General features: G+C 38.1%; 1 protein-coding gene and 1 non-coding gene across 2 annotated transcripts; one reads left to right on the forward strand and one right to left on the reverse strand.

Annotated features, from left to right (window-relative positions):
- Window positions 1-5,132: 5,132 nt before the first annotated feature.
- tmem141 (transmembrane protein 141) lies at window positions 5,133-10,550 on the reverse strand. The gene is made up of 5 exons (XM_084935280.1): window positions 10,387-10,550; window positions 10,146-10,212; window positions 8,592-8,675; window positions 8,357-8,467; window positions 5,133-8,154 (listed from the first exon to the last, which is right to left on the reverse strand). Exons 1-5 carry the CDS (start codon window positions 10,438-10,440, stop codon window positions 8,093-8,095), a joined length of 378 nt encoding a protein of 125 aa, XP_084791406.1. The 5' UTR covers window positions 10,441-10,550; the 3' UTR covers window positions 5,133-8,092.
- Window positions 10,551-12,921: 2,371 nt separating this feature from the next.
- trnak-uuu (transfer RNA lysine (anticodon UUU)) lies at window positions 12,922-12,994 on the forward strand. The gene has a single exon. It is a non-coding gene; the product is annotated as a tRNA-Lys (tRNA).
- The last annotated feature ends 3,892 nt before the right edge of the window (window positions 12,995-16,886 follow it).

Genomic DNA, 16,886 nt, shown 5'->3' on the forward strand with positions numbered 1-16,886 from the left:
TTAAATACCTTTAAACTTACAAGTTAAATAAAATAGGCTGTTGATATATGTTTCCTATATCTCAATTTAATAATAGTCATTTAGAATTTATCGCTTTGTCTGCATTAAACTGACTAGCACATACCGACTGTGCATAAAAAATACTTCTGTGCTCCATAAAGAAGTCTAGCAGGCAAAAATAAAGGCAAGTATTCTACAAGACAGTAGAAAGTTGCTTGTTGCAGGTATTCAAGTTATCATCTCCTCATCATTCTGGTGCCTGCATGCATGGTCTAGATATTCATTGCAGGCAGCAGTGCCAAGTATTGCAATAAAAGTATTTGCTCTCTTCCTGGTTTCTTAATTTTTGTTTTGCATATTTGTCACATTAACATGTTTTAATCATTCAATATTTTTGATATTAGACAAAGAAAGCCAGAATAAATACAAATGCTGTTTTTAAATGATGATTTAAAAGTCTTGATATGTGTCCCCTAAACCTAATAAATGGTTGTGCCGACCTTGGCAACAAGAACTGCAGTCAAGCATTTGCAATATCTGGAAACGTGTCTCTGCATCACTGTGGAGGAAATTGGCTCATACTTCTTTGCAGAATTGTAGAGTTTTGGAGCATAAACAGTCTGTTTAAGGTCATGCTAAAGTATGTCAATTTGATTTAAGTCCAAATTTTCACTATGCCACTACAAAACCTTTATTTTATTTATTTATTTATTTTATTAATTCAGAGGTGGACTTGCTAGTATCTTTTCAGATTATTGTCCCGTGATGACCAGTCATTCTATTTCAGAATTTGTTTGGTAGAGAACAGAGTTCATGTTTTCATCAAATATGCCTTTGTTTAGGTCCTGAAGCAACAATGCAGCCCCAGACCATCACACTACCACCACCATGTTGCTGCATTGCTCTTTTTATGTTTTATGAAATGCTGTTTTAGTTTTATGCCAGATGAGACGCAACACAAATCTTCCAAAATTATTATTATTTTTTTATCTCCAGTCTACAGAATATTTTCCCAAAAGGCCTGGGGATCATCAGAATGGTTTTTTTTATGTGAGACGATCCTTTGTGTTCTTGACAAACAGCCATATTCTGAATTATCTGCAAACCAGAGCGAGAGAGAGTGGAATTGGGCAATCCTGCAGGGAGTTCCAGTAATACACTCAAAAGGTAATAAAGGTGTGGATAACTGTTTCAAAATCTTTTGGTGTCAAAGCAGGTTTTAATTTAGTCATGGTTCTCATTTGGTAAAAGCTTCCCATAACAAAATTTCCAGATTTAATTTAAAATTCAAGGAAATCTACATTAAAAAAAACAACATTTTTCACTACAGTTTGTCCACATCTGGATAAAAAACAATCCAAGCTGAATAGAAAAACTTCAGTTTTTCGGTTCATTAGCTGAAGGATTTTTTTTTTTTTTTTGCCATTCAGGATTTCAAACCACCCAGTCAAATATGTTCCTAATGGAGTGGTCACTGTTTAGGTGTGGCAGATAGATAAAAATGTGTGTCATCTGCATAACAGTGATTGTCAATTTTGTGTTTTTAAAAGATGAAGCCAAGGAGGTAACACATATCATGAAAAAAAGAGGACCTAAAACAGATCCTTGAGGGATACCAAAGTTAACGGAAGCTGGGGATAAGGGCTTCCCACATGAACAGAAAAGGTCTATATTTTTCAAATATGAGGAAAACCCACGTAGAACGTGACCCTGTAGACTGACCACAAGCACCAAATGTTTTAAAAGAACGTTATGGTTGATTGAGGTCCATCAACACTAAAATGGCACAAGAACCATTCTCATCAGATAAAAGATTATTGTTATACACCTTTAACAGGGGAGATTCTGTCAGTATGTAAATAGGAATTGATAGTAACCTGATTTAAAGGCTGACCTTTAAATCAGGTTACAGGGTGTGCTATGCATCTTTACGACTTCCTTCATCATACATCAGCTTAAATATTATGTAACATGCATTATGACACGGTTTTCTTTCAGCGAGTTGACTCAGTCTTTATATCCAATGTTTACACAGAGTCGAAACACATCATCTTTTCTGACACTTTTCCTCCCACTTTAGCAGTGAATAACATGGAAAAACTGTGTGCACAGATGTATGTTTATCTCTGACCTGCCCAGGCTTGAACTTTCCTTACCATTGTCATCAACACAGGGCGAATCGGTGATTTACCTGAAACATGCCGTGCCCTAAAGAATGTGTTGTAATTACCACCTAATGCTTACTTTACAGTTATTTTTCCTGTTGGTCCAGATTTTAAATTGCACGCTTTCCTTGCCTCGTGTACCAAATGCACAGTCAGGACACATAATCAATACCACCCCCTGCCCCTCCAGTGCACGTCAATCACACACCAGTTCTTCTTCTTAACACATCGATTTCTGTGGATTGATCACCACTGCAGGCCACAGAGAAGAGCCAAAATATTAAAGAGGTTTTGATTTTTCCACTGTGGGGCCAAGATCTTTTTTAGGATTTTTTTTGCATCCCTGGCTCAATTTTTATGTAACCATTGAAAGAGAGTGAAAGAAATAGGAGAGACGGATGCACTGTCCAGCTACAGCTCAGCGTAATCGCTCACAGGGTCAGACAACTGAGCGCTCACTCCTGCTCTCCCCCATCTCTCCCTCTCATGTTGTCATGCACGTGCCAGACACACAGACAGACTCGAACCAACAAACACTGGGCATTGTTAATCATGCCAGGTTTTGCTGAGGGTGCCCCGAAAGGCCAGTCCATAATGCTGTTTAAGGTTTTGGAGGGGTTTTTGTGGTCATGTACTGATCCTCTGCTTCACTGGCCAGTCAGTCCTTTCATGTAACACTCTCTCTCCTCTCATTATCTCCTGTTTGCTCTGATTCTCAAAGTCTTCCCCTTCAGCAGTATCGGTGTGCATGTGACAAAGGATTTGAGAGCTTATTCAGTACATGATGCATGATTTTTTTTTTTTGGAAAGACACAAAGAGACTTCAAAACCTTCAAATGCTGGAGGTGTTAAATCAAATCTGAAATATTGTGGGAGGAAGAGAGCGAGAGGAATTAAAAGAGTGGGGGTTGACTCAAGCTGAGCAGCAGGAAAAATAAAAGGAATATTATACCGAAGCCAAAATGGTTCATTATTCAGATTTTCATTTACTATGAGAATCTCCCATATCCGCTGTCTCTCTCAAACGTGCTTTCCAAATCTCTGGTTTGAGTTTGTGTTTCCAGCTCTCAGAATAATTCTCTATATTTCGAAGGCTTGAACTTTGGATTTTTCATTCACTTAAGGTATTAAAAGTATGCTTGAAAGACTCTATTGTTTCAATGGGTTGCACTGCATGGTTCAGAATTTACACTACTAATGCCTTATTGTGCAAATAAGTCTGGAGAAAACAGAATAGTCAGACTGCTCATGTTTGCGTCCACTAAACAATCCCATCTTTGTGAATATTTATGGTCCCCAGTTTCGAGGTATCCTTGTAATCTTAAAATAATGCAGTCTCAGTAATGCAGGATTTGCAGTATTTAGTTGGTTGTTATATAAATAGCTCGAGTCCTTTCATATTTACATTAGATTTTGTTTTGCATCTGGCATGACAATGCAAGTCTTCTTTTTGCATGAATGTAGCCTAATAGCCAACAGCAGTCTTCTGCTGCTGTTGTCCATCTACAATAGCTTAAAGAAGCCTGGGCATTTTCCTCTGACCTCTGGTATCAATAAGCCATTTTCTCATTTTCAGACCATTCTCTGTGAACCTTAGAGATGGCTGAGTGGGGAAATCCCAGCAGTTTCTGAAACACTCAGACGCTTCTGGCACCAACAACCACGCCACATTTAAAGTCACTTAAGTCTCCTTTCTTCCTCAATCTGATGCATGGACGTGTGGAATGAATGCAATGTATGAAATAAATGTTTGGTTCTGGTACTGTATATTTTAAATAGTGGCCGTATAGTTTAAATAATGAAAAACAGAATACTTTGTAATTTTTACATATTATTGAAGAAAATATTACAAAGTTATTAGCAGAATAGAGTTAAAGCAAAAACTTCCAAAGGAAAAACACTGAATTCTTCTCAGTCTGTCGTAATGCAGACAAAAAAGGTAACCTAAAGACTCTATTACAGCACACCTGAACCATTAGACGTCCAGGGGCTGAAAGCTAGATGTTGTCAGGTTTAATATGCTGCTACTCTGAGAAAGCAAGGATTTAAAAGGAAGAACTGTCCCCACATGATTTACTCTGTGTAGTTCAGGCACATGTTTAAATAAAAGGTTAGTAACTTGCTTGTCATTTACTGGTTTGGCCCACCAGAGAGTCCAATAAGCAGCTCTACACCATTAGCTTTACAGTAACAAGTAGAAGCTGGTTTTGGAAGTGCACTGTTAATTCTGTTGCACGACAACCCAACACATCCAAATATTTATACAGGGTTCTTACACCTTTTTCAGGGTGAAATTCAAGTACTTTTTAAGTACTTTCAAGGTCCCTTTTCAAGCTTTTTTCCAGCACCCCCCCCCCAAAAAAAGTGCATGTTTCAATTCGCATCACCTCTGTAAGACCATGTGAAAATTAAAACAAATCATCCTAGGTGAACTTAAACACCTTTGATCCCCTTTTGTTAAGACAGAAAAACACACCACACAAAAATACTGCAAAAGGACGGTCGCCTTATATACAGTGTATAAACTCAAAATGCACATTTCACTTAAAAATTAAGATGTGAACAAATCAATTTGTTAGGGATATTCTTCTCCTGTTGAAAAAAAAAAAAGCCCAAAAAGAAATAAATAAGTCTTCTCATCAGATATTGATGCTTCTTTCCTGTGTGACAGAAAATAGGAGACAGATGTTTGTTTGTTTTTTAAGTTAATTCCCAATAAAACTGTTTTATTGCTAACTACATTGCTGTCTGTATTATTGCTGAAGTCCTAAACGTCACCTTTAAAGTGTTTGTGCTAATAACATCATGTACAGTCAGACAGGCATGGAGAACAGCACTGACTGGGAGGCTTTGAACAGATCACATAGTTCAATTCAACATATAAGACTTTAAGAATGCACAAGCATCTACTTAAAATCTATTTAATTTATCATCTGTCATATTATTATGTACAATTCCAATGTATTTTGTTCATCTCACTTAAATAAACAGGCAGCCTTAAAGTATGAAATATTCATATACAAATACACATATAAATGTGTGTACTGTCTCAGTGGCTGATAGTGCCCCACAGGCCTCAGTGTGAGCTTGAAGACATTTATAATGTTTAATAGAGGTGGGAATCACCATACATCCCACGATACGATATTATCACAATACTTAACGCACGATACGATATTATTGCAATTTTTAAAAATATTTTGCGATATTCAGATTCTGTACATAAAGGTAAACTTCATCAATATTCATTTTATCTAATAACAAAGTCTCACACTCAGTCTTTCTCTCATTTCAGTCAGTTTTATTGTTGACAAACTGAACGGTTTGTATTACAGTCTAGTCCAACTTACCATCTGGTACAATTATAGCTATTCTGAACTATGAAATTTGTGAAAACTATGCAGCCCCTTCAGCAACTGAAGAATTTGAAAGTAAATTAAAACAAAATATAATTTTACATTAAATAAAAAAAGTTTTAAACTTAATTAAAATACAACATGTCTTAAATGAAAATAAGTAAACTGTCATGTTCATTGCTGCCATAAAAAAAGTTAAACACATTTGGACAGTGAAGGAATGTCAGGATTCTTGCTCAGAAAAAGGAGCTGATCAACATGCTCTGAAGTCAGAGCATGTTCCAGTCCACAAAAACTTTTTTGTAACAAAATATCGATTTCTGCTGTCCCTGTATCGATACATTATTAGCAAACAAAATATCACGATACTACACAGTATCGATTTTTTCCCCCACCCCTAATGTTTAGGTAGTTTAATGTGTAGGTGCCGACCATAAACACATTTTGAATGAAACTTTGGTAGCACAGAAACAAGTGGCTATTCTTTGTGACCATATGGATCACTCATATTACCATTATTTCACCCAAAGGCACCAAATTAATATTCAAAAAAGCTGCAGCAATACACACAAATATAAACAGTACTTGGTGACAACTTTGCTTTTAGCCTTTAACCCTCTGGGGTCCAGGGTATAACTGGCCGTTTCTGACTACTTTTGATTTGGCCTCTATATTTCACCTTTAAAAACTGTTTATCTTGCCAATCTGTTATTTACTCATTTTGACATACTGTAAATATGTAAATATTGTGCTTAAAACATGAGTAGAAAGTGATATTTCTGACTGTAAAAACCACAAGCATGTTTAATGAATCATTTTCATAACTTGAAATGCAAATAAAAATTGTACATTTTTAAAAAATATGCACAAGTTTTGCAAACACCAAAGTTATATGGTACTATTTACCTAAAAATGCAGCCAAGGCTCAGGCGTTTTTTATATAACCATTTCAAACTATTTACAGAACAATCAGGTGTTCTGCATCAAAGAAGAAGGCACTTAAATTATTCATGCAACTCCAAAAAAATTGTTTGTGTCCACTATAACACAGATGAGAACAGCACAGGGATAAACCTGCAGGTCTGACAGCAGGTGTGTCACTGAGCGTTTACACTGCAATCTGCCTTTGGTGGCTTTAAGGCAGCAACTGTGATGTTCACTAGTAGAACTGACACACAAAACAAAACAACGACTACACCACACACTAACTACACAAGACAACACACTAACTTGAGACTCCAAACACCGTAAACGTCACAAATCTCTCACATATCAAAACTCTCTCTCTCTCTTTCGCTCACTCCTAAAACTTCCCCCTCTTCCCAAACAACCAGATATCACATGTTGCCATATCATTTTTTGATTGGTCCACACGGTACATTTTTCCACCAATAGGGAAGGAGTGTTTTTTCTTTTTCTTTTTTCACTCACAATCAAAGCGTGTTTGCTAGCGCTCTCCTTAGAAAACGCTGTTTTTACCGTTTCTTCCCGGAGTAAACGCCAGTTCTATTCAGAAGGAAAAAAAATCAAAAAACATCGGCTTTACGTGGCCTATCAACACAATTTAAAACCTGGTACATAGTTTGAAGTCCGCACGTTCGACCCAAGTTGAAATGGAGACTCTGGGTCCGTCGACCCCAGAGGGTTAATCAGAAAGCCTTAAGTTGGCTAGTTATGTATCGGGCTAATGTTTAAAGCTTTCACTTGAGTAAATGAACTCATATTACTGCTAAGTAATGTTAGCTAAGTTCACAGCATATTCCATAATAGCGCTGCCATACTGCATCACACTCAGTGCATTTCAATCATTTCTCCAGCGAGTTTGATAGCTGGCAAAATAATAATCATAATTTTAAAAAAATAGCGTGTGTAACGTACACGCACTGGAATATTATTTACTAGGACTCACCTAACATGCGACTGGAGAGCGCAAACTCCGCCATTTGTTCCATCAAACACTCATTAAAACAGCAACCTACAGGTATATTAGCGCACTCATCCCCGACTGTCCGACGGAGGGGCGGGGTCACACGTTGAAACAGACACAAGGCAGCCCAGACGGTGAAATTTTGCTTTTACATTTTGCGACTCATTTTATTTCTCTATCTGATAAGAAAACTATTCAATCAGATAGTTATTTGTGGTGAATGAAATACAGTTACACTTTCAAGCACTTTTAAGCACCACATCTGAAATTCAAGCACTTTTCAAACCTTGAAAAGACAACATTAAAATTCAAGCATTTTCAAGGTTTCAAGCACCCGTATGAACGCTGTTAATAACAACAACACCGGATTACAAGCATTACATCTAATTCCTACTAAAAACCCACAACTAATTCCTGACCTCTGAGTCAGGAAAACCCAGGGTTTTTTTGTTTTTTTTTTAAATCCACACATTGATACTGTTATGAAATTTAAGAGCTCCACAACCAGAATAAATATAATACACAATCATGTGGGCCATGCAAAATGTGCAGAGCACCACTTCTCTTTACATATTTATAATCTTTATATTGTAGTTTATCTACAATCTTTATATTGTAGATAATAAAATTTGTTTGAAACTTCTTCATTCCATCACGTCACCATATTTTGTCTTCTGTGGTGCTGTTGGTTCCTCTTGTTGGGGTACTGAAAGACAGTAAAGAGAAAGGTAGAAATGAAGCATACGGTCTTCATTTGGTGAATCATAAGTGATGAAATGATACGCACAGATAACTTTTCTGATCATAAATCTATATACCTCAATAGGTTGACTCTTCAATCTTATATCCAAGACAACAGTTAACACAATATTAAATTCACATTTCATACAGTTCTGCACTGTGCTCACCTGGGGGTGGTGACCTGTCTGGGACTTTGCCTGTTTCTAGGAGCAACCAGAGGTCTGAGCATTTCTGCGTTTCCCAGCGAGTCACTGCGTAACTGCCCACTGATGATGCCACTGAGAGCACACAGGGGAGAGACAGAGGTTTCAGTGGCAGCACTGATGTAAGATCTACATTTGAGAGCTAAATACATTTCTTTATGTATTTTTAATAGCGCAATCCAAATATTTTACTCCTCACCTATTGAAATGAGCAGGTTCCACTGAAGGGGATAAGGAAGCTTCCTCTGTAGGGCCTTCTGAATAGCAAAAAAACCTGCAACACCTGCACCAACAACACAACTCACTGTCACATCTAAAACCAGGGAGAAACATTTACACTTGTAACTGTGCAGATTTTCTTATTGCTGCTGGTTGGTTTTTTTGTTTTGTTTTGTTTTTTCAATTAAACTAATTTCTAGGTTAAACCTAAAATGACAGATGACCTGACAGCTGAGTGGGTAGGACACAGACGGGTAAATGCCATCAGCAGTGGGCACTGGATTTGATTCCCAGCTGACTGGACATTCACTGTCATTCCCACACTTTCTTTCACCATGTCTCTTGTTGGCTCTGAATAAAACTGAAAATGCCAAACAGTCAAGCTTTTGTTCAGAGGGTGGTAGGTGTACTAGTTTCCCTTGGACAAAAAGGGCATAAATCCTCTCACTGGACACTTTATTAGTACAAGGCCTTCAAAAATGGCTTATTTCTTTGTCCTATGTCCTTGTTCTTGAAACCAGTTCAAGATGATCTGACCTTTGTGACAGCCATTAGAAGATGGTTACACTGTGGTCACAGAGGAACGGACATGGTCAGTTACTGAAGCAGTGAGTTACTCTAGACTTCCTATCAACTCAAAGCATGCTGGCCATTCTCCTCCAACCTCTGACATCAACAAGGTATTTTCAACCAGAAAAGTGCTGATCACGGGATATTTTGTCTTTTTCACACTATCCTCTATCAATCATAGAAATGGTTATTACAATTTTTTTTACTAGGACAGCAGCTTCACCTTTCTTCCCCACACTGATGCTCAGTTTGAACTCCAGCAGGTCGTCCTGACCATGTCTACATGCCTAAATGCACTGAGTTGCTGCCATGTGACTGGCTGATTAGATATTTGCATTAAGAAACAGTTAAATCAATGTACATTACAAAGTGATCGGTGAGTATATTGTCAGAGCTATGTTTGGGTATCCTTCAGTGCATTTCTGTTATCATTTCTTCATTAAAAACATTTACATTATGAACTGCTGGCATAAAAACAAAAACAGTCCAGGATGCTAAAGAGCAACATCAAAAACATAAATAGATATAATAACAACAATAGTTATTTTAACTTTAATAATACAATCATTTTCTCCCTGTGCTGAGATCAGTGTGATCATTGTGGGTGATACCACAAACATTTACAGAATACAGCTCCCTCTTGTGGTATATTCTGTCTGCAAATCCTGACATCTGTATTGTTTGCCTACATTCACGTTGACCTTACTTCAGTGTCTCGATTTTCATTAAAAATCTCAACACAATGCAGAAAAAAAATTATAACAACTGAGGTTCACAATTACACATAAAAACAGCAGCACTGACTGGGTCAAAGTTAGAGTAACACAGCCAACAAGGATGTGGATGAAAGCATGAAAGCATTAAGAATGTACAAATAGGAGAAAGTCAAAGATTGTAACATGGACTGAAATATTTCTTATTTTAAGTGTGTGACTTTTAATAAATAAATAAATAAAAGTATTACCCAGCACAAAGGTCCCAGACCCCTTCATGAAAGCATGAGACTGACAGGCGGCGTAGCTCTCCAAACCCTGAGAGACAACAAATAAAAACAGCTCTCACCTGAGCTTGTTACACATTTCTGTTGTATCTATGGAAAAGGTGTCAATGTGAGCAGCTGCTGGTTTATTCCAAGTGTGCAGAGGGACAGTGTCCTCCAGAGTGCACAGGTAATAAAAACGCATAAAAACAAACACAAAACCCACCGGATGTTTGGCCACCAACGCGTCGTCCACTTTGGTGAGCCCCAGATTAACCATGTTGAAGCTGGAGGTAACTTTTTTTATATATAAGAAATAACCACTTTAACTCATTCCCTAACTTCTTAGTCCACAGCTTGCTGTAGATGTACTATTATGAAAGTTCCGTGTTTGAGAACAACAAACACCGAAGAAGGAAAAATAGAGCAGTCTGTCCAAAACTGTGGCGACATCTAATGGAGGGAGAGTGGTACTGCACCCTTGCTAACTCAAGGTAGCATTTTAGAGGTTGCTTGCAAGAAAGAAAAACACAAGATAATACATACATGAATGAAATATATACTAACTCACTAACGCAAATATCTAATCAGCCAACCACATGGTGGGAATTGTCAGGAAAGGTAGTTTAACAGATTTTGATTGTGGTGTGGTTGTTGGTGCCAGACTGGCTGGTCTCAGGATTTCATAAACTGTTCATCTACTGGGATTGTCCCACACAGCCATCTCTGGGGAAAGAGGAAATATGTATTGGTTCTGTGTGAGAAAATGCCTGGCTGAGGAAAAACAGCCACTCTTTGAGCTGCTGATAAGAAGGCAACGGTAACTTAAATAACCACTTGTTAAAACCAACGTATGCAGAAGAACATCTCTGAATACATAACATACCGAACCTAGAAGCAGACTGCCACTCCTGTCAACTAAGAACAGGAAACTGAGGCTACAAATCATGCAAGCTCCCAGAAGATTAAAACATTAAAAAAAAAAAATCCTTGCCTGGTGTTGTGAAGTTCAACAGTAAGAAAAATATATATATAATATGAGAGACAACAAACACTCATTCTGAAAGGAGTACTTATATATTAGAGAGGGTCCTTTTAAGAAATTTAAGTGCTGTACTTACACATGATGGGGAGATTTATGTTCTGCAGTGGTAAAGGTCCACAATTTAGAGCAACAGACAATACCAGCATTAAGTCGTGCAGTAGACAAGGAACACACACACAAAGCAAAAAATGTATTCTTATGGAAATACACTTTCCTCATTTCCATAAGAATAAGGTTTTCTCGTCTTTGTTGTGCGCATGTGCAGAACCTGACCTCTGGGTGTTTCGGATGTTATCTCGATGTTTAAAAAAGATGGTTTAGCCAGTGCTACCCAAACTTCTTTGCCTAGCAGACACATAACAAAGGGCACCTAAACCACCACATGTGGGACGCTTTCAGCACAAATGCAGACTTGAACTATCAAACTTTTCATTCAGGATTGTATTTATCTCCTTTGTTGGGTACCACTGGGCTTCACTGTTGAACTACTTCACCAAAATGGTCTCTAATCTATACTCAGAAATAAAAATTCTTCTTATTAGCACTACAAAAATGTCAGATAGATCAAATCTCAATAATCTGCAAGTGCCCAGACTCTCTGCTGATGTCTGTGACTGGTCTGTTGAACTCTGACACCACAGTGGCCTAAAAGATTTAAAGACCTGAGAGCAGTTTCTGTCCTAGAAGAAAAAGAACAGGCAGATGGAAAGAATCCAACTGCTGAGACCCAAGAAACAACACCAAGGGTAGAGTTACCGGGAGGCCACAGCAGAGCATCCGAACATCTGTTGCTTGTTACAGAGGAGAGAAAACAAAGGGCAAAGGGCCGCTGGAGATACATGAAGCATAGACTGTAAGAAAGCATTAGCTCTCAAGGTGGTGACTGTGATGACACATATAATGTTTCATTTATTATTCATCATACTTTCACAATAAGAGCATAAATATTGAGATTAAAAGTGAGCTAATAGGCTTAATAGGTTCAGTCAGTGCCAAAGCAATGTGATGGAAGACAGCAGCTCCATTAAAGAGCGACTTCCCCTTTAATCTTCTCAGCTTCTCTATTTTCATTCCTATAACTAATAAAGCAAATTTTCACAATAAAATGTCAAATGTAACTGAAAATAAATACTGATCTGATTACTTATTTTCTTCCTTTCCCTTTGCCTTGAAACAGAGTGATAAAATAGTAATAGCTCTGCCTCAGACAGTTGGGGTAAAATAATACACCTGGTATGTTTTTGGTCAAATCTTGGGTTTGATACTCTTAAGTGTATTTATTTTTACTTAAAGTGGACTAGCTTTGCTGATTCACAGTTCAAAATAATCTCGTTCCCTCCATTTAAAGCAACTTGCTCCTGATTGGCTGCCCCTCTCAGGCAGCACTAATGACGTCAGTCATTATTGCAAACTTGGCTACATTTTATATGCATCTTTTAAGACATCATATGCATGACAGAACATAAGCAATTGTATAACAGGGCTAAACTTTAAACTGGTTTTTGTATTTTTAGTATTAATTTTAGTGGGTTATTTACAGGACATGCATATTTGTGAAGAGTTTGGTCTAAATTAAAACAATAATAATAATAATGAAAAGGATATTTTACCCCAGGAGATCTTTTGGACTGAATGAAAACATATACAGCGGACATGGAAAAATAGCTAAATACACTACATACTGGTAAAATCTACATTTCAGCTACACACGGCAGAGCCCGGATAGCTCAGTCGGTAGAGCATCAGACTTTTAATCTGAGGGTCCAGGGTTCAAGTCCCTGTTCGGGCGAGAAATTTTGACGTGGAAGAGAATGGAGCTGAGAAAACAAGTGCTGGAAGTTGAGGTAAAGATAGAGAAAGAAGTAGTAGCGAGCGGACTCTCCCGTACCTGATTTTGGTTTGTCCAAGTAACTGCAGGTTAGCCCTGACTCTTCTCTACTACTTCTGTACTTTTTATTTTATTTTTATTTTTTTATAAATGTCGTGTAATGTTTCTTTGTCGCGGGAATGTTCGTAATGACATAAAAAATATTATAAATGTTGTTCTGCTTCATTCTAACCGGCTGATTAGTTTGTTTTACACTCCTGGAAACACACAAAGGAAACCCGTTCATCGCACATTCATCGCACTTTGATCTGCGACAAACTGCAGCGATGTCCACGTCTTCTCTATCGAGCTGTGGGACAGCACGCTTTAATGTTTAAATGGATCCAGTTTAAAGTATCAGAAATCTAATGTGCTGCTGTCACCTTAGAAATAATCAACAGCACTGGGAGCTCACTCAGTGACAAAATCATTAACTGTATTTAAGCTGATGAATTTGCATTTACAGCAGTGTTGGATTTTGCTGGTATATTTTTATGCTCTTTAGAGATTTTTTTATTACCCTTTGATGACATCTCTGGAGTAGGTGGCACTCACAGTGATGATTTTCTGTGGAAGAAAAGTCATATGATCCGTGGACCTCCCTCCTCCCTTTCTGATTTGTCAAATGCTGCCAATGCCACCCTATTTGTGTGACTATTCATCTCAATCGTAAGTGAATTCAGAAAAGGGAAAGATGTCCCAGGTATGCTGAGTGAGGAAAGTTAGATAATCGTAAAGTGCAGAGGAAGTGAGGGCAGCTATGAAGAGTGGAGAGAGAGCAGTTGCCTTTAAGACCAGATTGTTTAACACCATGCCTGAAGAAATGAGGCGTTGATGGTCAAGAAGCAGGCTGATGTGCAGCGCTGTAATATCTAAAAGAGTTGTGAAAGAGTTGTTAAAGCTCAGTTATGAAGAGAAGTGATGAGCAGCAGTATGGCTGGTGCCAAGAGAGGAACTGTGGTACTGTATGAGGAAGTCTGGAGTGAGGGTGGTGAGACTGCGGTGAGGAGTGCAGTAGGATTGACACAGGTTTAAGATGGGGAGTTGGATTACATCACGTATTGACTTTGAGTTCATTTTCGTTTGCGATGGTGATGGACAGGTTGACAGATGAGGTCAGGCAGGAGTCTCTGTGGACTATGATGCTCACACCTGCAATGATGTATGGTTTTGAGGCAGCAGAAAGACAGCACATTTGTAAGTATAACTCGGGTGAGAACTGGTGATTGTAGTATTTTTTGATCGGAGCATGACAAAGTTACACAGATGAATCCCCTCCACTCAATTAATGAATTATTCTAGTACTTGGAGGCATTTCTTTGTGATACCAAGAGTTCAGATAATCAAAAGACACTTTAGGAATCAGCAGACTTCTTTTTTCAACTGCTCCGTTCAGGAGTCACCACAGCGGATCATCTGCCTCCATCACCTCTGTGATCTTCTTCTTTTCCTCCCGCCTTAAGACACTATCCCTCCTCTGCACCAAAACCATGTCCAAACCCACTCGAGCTGAGCTGTCCATCTGATGTACTCATTTGTAATCCTGCTAACTCCCAGAGAAAGACTGAGCATCTGCACCGCAGCCTCCTGTTTGTTATCACAGCAGGTCTCATTATGGTCCTCTAAACCTTCTCTTTCACAAATAACCCTCTGACACTCATCTCCAACCACTCCACCCTGCCTGCACTCCCTTCTTGCGCCCTGTCCATTGCGTTGGATGGTCAACCCCAGGTATTTAAACCTGTCCACCTTCCCTCTCATTCACCTTGTCTCACTTTTACTGACTTTTATCACTGATCTCTGCAGTGCATGCCTCTACCTGCTCCCTGCTCTCACTGTATGTGGCCCCTGTATGCACATCAAACCAAACTCCACCAAATGAGGTTCATTTTTATTTATTATCATTTAACATTGGAAAAGCAACTGTCGGTTATCCCAGTTGTACTTCCATTCACATATTGTAGCTCTTTATTTCTAGGTGATTAATGCGTATATTTTTACCCAAAAAATAATAATAATAAAAATTTATTTTAGACACAATCTGTACACTCTGTCCAAATCCACACCACACCCTTCACCTCATCTACGACAGGTATGCCAACACGGGAGCCAAATTTTAGTGCAGTGTTCAAAAACTTTCACATTCACACACGCGCGCACACAAGGAAAACAAATAAATCACATGTACACATGCTTATTAAGTGTTGGGAATTCTCACCTAAGAAACAAGAGGACACATTAAGCAGGTGTGCATTGTAGGTAACACAAGGAAGGCAGGTGATTTGTGGATAAAGTCGACAAGGACCACCGTGTCTTTAAAAAAAACAAAAAAAAGCTCCAGAGCAGGAAATGGTTCAGTTCATCAAACCACTTTCCAAAATAAAAGTCACAAAAAGAGGGCCGTGGGAGGGATTCAAGTTTTACACTCCAAGACGTCTCTCACGTGGAAGATTGTTTGTTTTTTTTGTGACATGACTGTGTGCAGTGTTCTCATGGGATTTACAAAAAATAAAAAACACTGGGAAGGCAACAGCCAGAACTCAATCATTCAATCATCCATCTAGAATCAGGAAAGTAAAATAAAGAAATCAAGTAACAGCGATGAAATGTTTCAGCCCCTCCCATCCAACCTCATCACCTCACAGATATACAACAAAAAAAAGGTCCCACAATGAGCACTTTTTATAACGATGACTTATGCCTTCAAATATCACCAGGACAAAAGAAAGGTTCACAATCAATTTTTTAAAATAAATATAGTTCCATAGATAGATTTTCTTCAAAAAAATAACCCTTACAAACACGCATGCGAGAAACTGAGCACTAGCTCCTCCTCGCCAATCAATGCACACATACAGCGTAAACCTGGAGATGTAAAAATACAGTTTGAAAAGGCAGGTGTCTGTTCGGAAGAAACAACCCCCTCCCCCCCAAAAAAACTCAGCAAACTGAGCCCAAGAGGGATTTATACCAGCTGACAGGAGTGGTAAGCTACGGAAGGTCAGAGAAGACTTTGGCAAAGATCATTCTTACAGGTTGAGCTATTGAACATCAAATAATAATTGCTTTTATATTACGCCATCAGTGCTCACTTTTACTGGGACAAATTGTGTGTAAGAGCATCAACAACACTGGTTGTACTGAAGCTGGTTTCTGCCAAAGTAGAAAAACAAACAAACAAAAAAAAAAAAGCCAGTTACTTTCTCAGAAGACTGAGTTCATAAGTCAAAATTTCAACATAAACGCAATAAATTTAAAAATGTTTTTTTAGTTTTGTTTCCCCCCCAAATGTATTTTATTATTTTTTTTTTACAGTTGCAGAAACAAGCTTCCATAGAAACCACTTTTTTTTTTTTTTTTTTTTAAATGTTAACTGGAAATTCTTAAAAAAAAAAAAAAAAAAAAAAAAAAAAAAAACCACACACACCACCTACTTCCAGCACTGAAACTGAAGTCTTTAACCATTAAAATTATATATATATATAAAAAATAAAAAAGTGACGCCTTTATTTGGCAGCTACTTTATTACAGAACAATGATCTTACTGTCAGACCACCAATTTATAATTAAATAGGACATTTTTAAATTAAGTAATATGGCCCCCTTTAAGTAGAGCAAAGATGTCCGTTAACCTCGACTCATTAGCAATGGTGACCACCTCAAAGTCCTTTTTTGTACATGTTGGCAGCACAGGCGCTCACACACACACACACGCCCACATTCACTCAATACTGGTAGTGTGACTCGGTGAAATCTCTGATAATCTGTGTCGTGGTTTGCTGTGTGGGGAATACAGACAGGGAGGCGGCGGCGG

Source organism: Perissodus microlepis, chromosome 7, assembly GCF_051167445.1.
Source record: "Perissodus microlepis isolate ML-2025 ecotype Zambia chromosome 7, ASM5116744v1, whole genome shotgun sequence".
Lineage (NCBI taxonomy): Eukaryota > Metazoa > Chordata > Actinopteri > Cichliformes > Cichlidae > Perissodus > Perissodus microlepis.

Bases quoted from the DNA above. Each gene is read 5' to 3' on its own strand.
- tmem141 (XM_084935280.1), bottom strand. From the start codon at position 10,440: ATGGTTAATCTGGGGCTCACCAAAGTGGACGACGCGTTGGTGGCCAAA. The intron at 10,213-10,386 runs GTGGGTTTTGTG...GTTGTCTCTCAG, and splicing joins CGTTGGTGGCCAAACATCCG to GGTTTGGAGAGCTACGCCGC. The intron at 8,468-8,591 runs GTGAGGAGTAAA...GTGTGCTCTCAG, and splicing joins GAACCTGCTCATTTCAATAG to TGGCATCATCAGTGGGCAGT.